We start from the raw sequence: 6,853 nt of genomic DNA, 5'->3' as shown, positions 1-6,853 counted from the left end.
ATAGGTTTATGTACAAACAATTCGTTGCAGATCAATTTTGAATTACGTTTTGGTACACAGTGGCTATATGGAGCAGTGTAATACACACAATGCATAACTCGCAAACGCAAAATTGGAATCAACTGAAATTTTGGAAATAAGCTTTTTTCGTGAATCTACAGAAAAATGTCATAAAAAAAGGATGTTAGGATCACAAAATACTCCTTTAGTGAGATAAATTACCAAAGATTTAAACTCAGCCTATGTACTTCCAGTAAATGTGGGCACATTAAAAAATATCTTTCGCACGAAGACAAAACGCCTAAAAGGTGGGTGTGCATACAGTATTTACTCTAAACTTTTTATACATACCATATTTCTCCCCCTTTTAAACCCATTATTATTGCTCTTATTTCTCTTTTTCAAGATAGGCCTATATATTTTAGAGTCCAAATATTTTTCTTCTGTATGTACTAGTAGTCTTCAACGTTAAATGATTCATTCGGCGTGCGGTAAAAATCGCCAAATTCATCGTACGCTTTGTCTGGTAGTATGGTACTCTTCACCGTTGGGTCTTCCATCATATGAGCCTTCCAGGCTTGCAAGAATGCAAAGGAGTCCGGTAAGTCTACATTCTCACCCAAGACCCAGTAACTCTTGACGCGAACGATGAAAGGCCATAGCATGAAGTCGACCATTCCAGGTTGATCCCCTACAAATGTGATAAAAATAAAGAATTAACGAATACTTTTATTCATTGGATTATGCCGTATAAAATTAATGTTTTGGTTCTCGTCCAGAGGATTTTCATGAATTGATGAGGGAGGAGGTTTTTTTTTTTTTTTTTTTTTTTTTTTTTTCAATGTAAAAATAGCATTGTCAGTAGTTTTTGGTCTTCTCCAACAGTGCTCGAGGAAACGATGAGGCCCTTTTTTTTTTCAAATGTGAGATTCTGAGGTATAACCCCCTAGAGTACCACAAAAAGACTTGGAAGTGATGCTTGTTCTCTAATAAACTTATTTATATGTATGAAGATTTCATAAATCATTCCAAAGTCTAAAAAATTGAAAAATCTATAAAAAAAAAAAAATCTGACAAATCCCAGAAATTGAGGAAGGAGGGGACGAGAACCAAAATATTAATTTTACACGGCCTTATCTTGTCTTTTTTTTCTCGTTATCTGTTTGGTTTGTAACCTATGCATGAGAAAATTCCACAGAATTACGATCCAGGTCTGAAGCCTATTCTTTGATAATCAATGGTGCGATGTGATGCAGCGTTACAGCGTACGGATAGTGCAGGGCAATATACATCCAAAAACTGTTTTTACCTATCGCTATGTAATTTTCAGCTAATGAGTTAATAACATATATTGGTTTCTTTTTAAGGACATGAAGGGGGATCAACAAAATTTAAGACCATAAAAAGGGGGATTAAAAAAATCAAAATAATTTTGATGTTTGAGGTTCTAACTTTTCCAACCTCCCCCACACCAAATTATTTATGAACACTCCTTTAAGACCTTTATGGACCTATTATCTTTTTAATCCCCCTCATGTTTTGTCCACCCCACTGGTGTTTATAGCGAGTTTCTTGCTTGAGTTATTGTTTTTAAATGAGTTATGTAGGCCTACGTTTTACAAAAGTGTTGTTGTTTCAGCCCTGTTTACAACATAACTCAAGAATGCAATATCTGTGGCAATTTTTGCCAAAGCTCACTATACCATTCGCAAGATGCTGTGCACTACCAAATCGCAAAAGTTAAAAATAGTTGCTAACCTTAAAGGGGAAGTTTCACCAAAGCAGTTCTTCTGGGGTGAATCAAACCTGCCTGGTTATCAAATTAATCAGTGACAAGGTTATATCTGAATTTCAAAGATGCTAATAGAAGCAATAACATAAAAACATCAATTAGCACCTGTCAAATTCGGATGCAATATCTGTGGCAATTTTTGCCAAAGCTCACTATACCATTCGCAAGATGCTGTGCACTACCAAATCGCAAAAGTTAAAAATAGTTGCTAACCTTAAAGGGGAAGTTTCACCAAAGCAGTTCTTCTGGGGTGAATCAAACCTGCCTGGTTATCAAATTAATCAGTGACAAGGTTATATCTGAATTTCAAAGATGCTAATAGAAGCAATAACATAAAAACATCAATTAGCACCTGTCAAATTCGGAGATAACCTTGTCACTGATTAATTAGATAACCATACAGGTTTGGTTCACCCCAGAAGAACTACTCTGGCGGGACTACCTCTTTAAGTCAAAACTATTTTGCATTGCTCTCTTCAAGTATCGATTCAAGTTCATGATTATTGTAAACTAACCTCCGAAGAAGGTGGTCCCTCTATTCTTGAGTTTCTCGTTGAGTTTCCCGAATTCTGTAAGTAACTTGTCCGTTGCTTCTTGGTCTTTGCCCCACGCTTGTCTTGACTTATAAAACGTACCAATCACCTATATGGATTGACAGAATAAGCCTGGTTCACTAAATTTTTATGATCCTCATCCAACGCAAAGCGCATGACATTTGTAAATAAATAAATAATTTAAAATTAATTAATTAATTAAATTTATAAATGTATTTTTAATAAATGAAAGAAATACATAAATCAATTTATAGTGATTAATTTATAAAATCATATACAAAATCTGATTATTGATTTTTTTAGATATTTTGATTTAGGAAGTTACTCATATGGTGCCTTTAAAATGACTGCTTCCATTTTTGTTTCCATACAGTTACACTCCCTATTCCAGAAAAATCAAAAAATGTTTTGCCAAATGAATCCTAATCATTTAGTTGGTTCTAACTATGCTAACTGGCAATAAAAATCCAATTTTAATATTATTTGGCAACTTTTTAGAAACAAGAGCCAAAAACATGTATTTTCAGGGTGTTTTTCGTGTTGGACAGGTATAGCAGTACTCCATGGCTTGCTCCTATAGAAATTTGCTAAACATTGTGGTTAAAAGCTGGAAATACGTTTATACACATTGTATTGGATGTATAGGCCTATAATGCAAAATTATATGTGTCCAAAATCACATGTCCTTTGTATGGTATGTCTATGCTGGAAACATTGAAGGGTGGGTGTGGGAGGGGGAAGCGCGGATGCTTTTGAAATACATACATTTTTACATGAATTGTACCTTACATTAGTGAATTATACCCTAAAATTATGAATTTTACTTAGATTATTGGGGGGGGTAGGGTACTTGCCCCCCCCCCCCCCCTGTTCCGGAGCCACTGATATGTCAAATCAACTCGTAGGTACAGTAAATGCTTTATTTATTTCAGATTGAAAAGTTAGTAGACAGATCCAAAGGGCCCAAGGGCGCGTCCAGGGGAAAAGGGCTGAGGTCGGGCTCCTCCTCTATTTGGTTACTTGACGACTTTGAAAAAAAAATGCAAAATTTCCCGAGTCCCAATGAGTACCTCCTGGTATCTCCCCCCACTTCCCTCCCCAAATGCTTGCCAATGTAGTCGCAGTAGGCCTATTAATATACTGCGCCAATAAAGTATCCTTACATTTGGAAAAATAATCAGAATTTCAAAACTGAACAATATTGGGGTAAATTTGTTTTTTTAATAGATGCACCATCTAATTCTGCACATTATGACACTACATTGAATCCAATGTGACCTCAAGAAGTAAAGTTACAAGCAATTGAATAGACGAGGGTCCAGTTTTAAAAGTGACAAACTGGCCTATAAAGGCGCAAAAAAGATTCCAACAAGCGCAACAAAGAGACAACACAGTTTCTTCAATGAAGCGTTATTTAAAGCAGTTTTTATTTCAGTTTTTACTTTGTACTTTTCATAACTTTCATTTTATTTGTCAGTTCTTTTGTTTCAGTTTTCTTTTGTTCCTTTTGTTTTAAATTAAAGCCAAACGCATAACTTAGCCATTCACCACTCTCAAACCAGATGTCTAGTCTGTGGAGTTTTGAATAGGCCTGTTTGTCACTTTTAAAACTGGACCTTCGTCTAATCAAATGCTTGTAACGTTGCTTCTTGAAGTCACATAATTGGATTCATTGGGGTATCATAATGTGCCGGATGATATAGTGCATCTAATAAAAAAACTTATTTACCCCAATATTGTTCAGTTTGGAAATTGTGATTATTTTTCCAAGTGTAAGGATACTTTATTGGCTCAGTATATATTACCTTATCTTCGAAGAAAGCAATGACCATTTTGTCTTGGGCCTTTTGGTACACATCTTTAGAATATAGTGGTCTTTGATCCGGGTATAATTCATCTAAGCAATCGGCTACGATAAGAGACTCGTAGACAATGTTACCAACTTGTTCCAACACTGGTACCTTGGTAATGGGGTTCTTGTCTGCGAACCATTCTGGTTTATCCCATAACTTAATATTGACAATTTCATGCCTGTATTATGTATAGAAATGCAAAAAAATAATAATAAGTAGGGCCTATATGACATCAATATGAATGACATATTTAAGCAAGCACATACAGAAGAAAAGGAAGGGGTAGTCTGCTAAGATGCAAAGTGAACATTTTGCTGATAAATTACATCATTTAACAGTTTTCAACTTCAAACAACAACAAAAACATTTAGTTACTCGAAAAATCCACAAAAGTGATATTTGTATGCAAAATAATGACTGACAACATATACTAACTATTACTTAGGTTAGAACTCCCGAACTGAACTAAATTAAAAACGTAGGGGGCCTATTGAAGATATGGATTTTTTTCTCCAAAAACACCAACAAAAACGTAGGTCTTTTTGGAAAAAAATCCATATCTTCAATATGAAAGGTCAAAATTTTCAATTGATCGTCGGCTTCTCCTCCCAGCTACATACACTTTAAGAATATATCATTAGATTTATAAAATTTACTTCGAGGACTGTTATATATCAAAAATGTGGAAAATATCAAATTTTAATAATTTGTCATAAAATTTGTATTATATCGTGAATTTCAAAAAATGAAAATTATTTGATATCAGAAAGACATTCCTCGTACTCAGAATGCAATTCGATATGTCTGATGTGCTCTCATGTCCCACAAAAAATACTGTCGAAACGCTCAAAACGCTCATTCCGATCCCTTAAAATTGTGTAACGATTACAATTCGTCGCTGTTTTGACATACTGTCGTATGACGATTTTTGGGCAAAATGAGGTATATAAACTTTTAAAATCTATGAATGAAACTATATTCACAACGTTTTAAAACCTAAATGTAATTAGTTATTGAGATATGGCACTATTAGTATGATACGACATGGTGTTTATGCCCCCCCCCCCATCATCGTGTGTTTTGGCATACAGTCGTATCATAGTCTCATAAGCTCTCATAGTCGTATCATACGTCGCATCATACGTCGCCATAGGCCACCGGGTAACTGCAGTTGCCTATTGTTTTGACATACTGTCGTATCACTTGACGTATCATCAAATTGTGCATATTTTGGCATACTATCGTATGTGTTTGCAGATTAATGAATAAAAAGTTTGTATTATGTTGAGAACAAAGACAGATATATTATTGATTATAATGTCCCTTTTAAAACCTGACGTGTCCTTAAAAGATAATAACAATTCGGAATGTAATCATAGAATAATATACTTACGGAATATTTTTAGCTTGTAAAACAAGTCTAGTTCTCTCTGCGAATGGACAAAATTTCATACTGTATAGCCTGAGCACACCCGGTTCTAAAGGTGGACATGGGTCACCTGCACAAATAAAGAAATATTTAGATATAACAATTAAAGCGAATTAAAAACAATGGTCCACAGTTCACTCGCCATATACTTAGGGACCTCGAGTCCTTCCCATCGTCACGATCCAATTAGAATTGGACTTTTAGTATTAAAATGTGTTTTATATCGCAAATTTCAAGAAATCAAAATTAATTGATATCAGAAGGACATTCCTCGTATTCAGATTGCAATTCGGTAATGACTGATGTGCACTCATATCCCACAAAAATATTGTGCAAACGTTGATATCCGATCCCTTAATACCAAACATATACCAAAAGACAGTTTTGGGCATTTTTATGTCACGTACATGGGGTGGACATGTAGCAAGCTTGTATCAAGCTTAGGGATCTCCTTTATATAGAACTAATACAATATCTCTTATGTGTCAGCTTTATTTGCCTCAATAAAACTTAGAATAATATACCCGGTATACCAAAACGGCGTTAAACCCCGAGCCTTACCTTTTTTGAGATGCTTAGCCGACATGATTTATGATTATGTGTTTGTATTAAACTCTATAGTGTTTTACCAAACACTGATCAGTTCAAATACGGCGTTCACTCACTGCATGTGCAGTCTCGAATGAAGGATCTCCGGTTGTGAACCGGGGTTGTGAATAAAGTATTACATACCACGCTCAGGTGATTTGACATTGACCTTCAGGACAATAGATATTAGATATGGACCGATTGTGGTCAAGAAAAAAAAATATAATTAATTTTTTGCTGACTTCATTTCATCATGACTTTCAAAACGTTGAATGCTAATATTGGGCTATTCCAGAAAATAAGTGCACACCCCTTAGGCCTATTCATGAAATTGGGGTCCTTATAGCTACTAGTACTAGTGGTGTTAAAATTGGGCCCTCAAGCTCAAGATAGCATCACATTTAGCATGTTACAGTTTGTATTAGGCCAAGTAAAATAAAAAACATGTTTCACGTCCGGGTTTTCGAAAAAAAGGAGGAAGAGGGGGCTTTTTATTTTCTATTTTTTATCGCAATATTGGTGTAAATACCCATACTTAGAACTGTTTAAGCGTATACAATAATGCCTGGTAAAAGGAGGAGGTGCTTTTTATTTCTTTGATCTCAAAACGTTCCTAAAGTGTTTCTTGTATCTTAAC

At 35.0% G+C, this 6,853-nt stretch overlaps 1 protein-coding gene across 1 annotated transcript; it reads right to left on the bottom strand.

Annotated features, from left to right (window-relative positions):
- Nucleotides 1–184: 184 nt before the first annotated feature.
- On the bottom strand, nucleotides 185–6,282 carry LOC140139740 (glutathione S-transferase omega-1-like). Its single transcript, XM_072161446.1, has 5 exons — nucleotides 6,190–6,282; nucleotides 5,593–5,698; nucleotides 4,152–4,377; nucleotides 2,308–2,434; nucleotides 185–691 (listed from the first exon to the last, which is right to left on the bottom strand). The coding sequence occupies exons 1-5, from the start codon at nucleotides 6,212–6,214 to the stop codon at nucleotides 453–455; spliced, it is 723 nt and encodes a 240-aa protein (XP_072017547.1). The 5' UTR covers nucleotides 6,215–6,282; the 3' UTR covers nucleotides 185–452.
- Nucleotides 6,283–6,853: the final 571 nt, after the last annotated feature.

This window comes from Amphiura filiformis, chromosome 18 (assembly GCF_039555335.1).
Source record: "Amphiura filiformis chromosome 18, Afil_fr2py, whole genome shotgun sequence".
Classification (NCBI taxonomy): domain Eukaryota; kingdom Metazoa; phylum Echinodermata; class Ophiuroidea; order Amphilepidida; family Amphiuridae; genus Amphiura; species Amphiura filiformis.
The sequence above is the reverse complement of the archived record's forward strand: the minus strand, read 5'-3'. Positions and strand labels throughout refer to the sequence as shown.

Excerpts from the sequence above, each read along its gene's own strand:
- LOC140139740 (XM_072161446.1), bottom strand. The coding sequence starts at position 6,214 with ATGTCGGCTAAGCATCTCAAAAAAG. Across the intron at positions 4,378-5,592 it reads TTACAAGCTAAAAATATTCC|GCATGAAATTGTCAATATTA; the intron begins GTAAGTATATTA and ends TACATAATACAG. Across the intron at positions 692-2,307 it reads AGGGACCACCTTCTTCGGAG|GGGATCAACCTGGAATGGTC; the intron begins GTTAGTTTACAA and ends TCACATTTGTAG.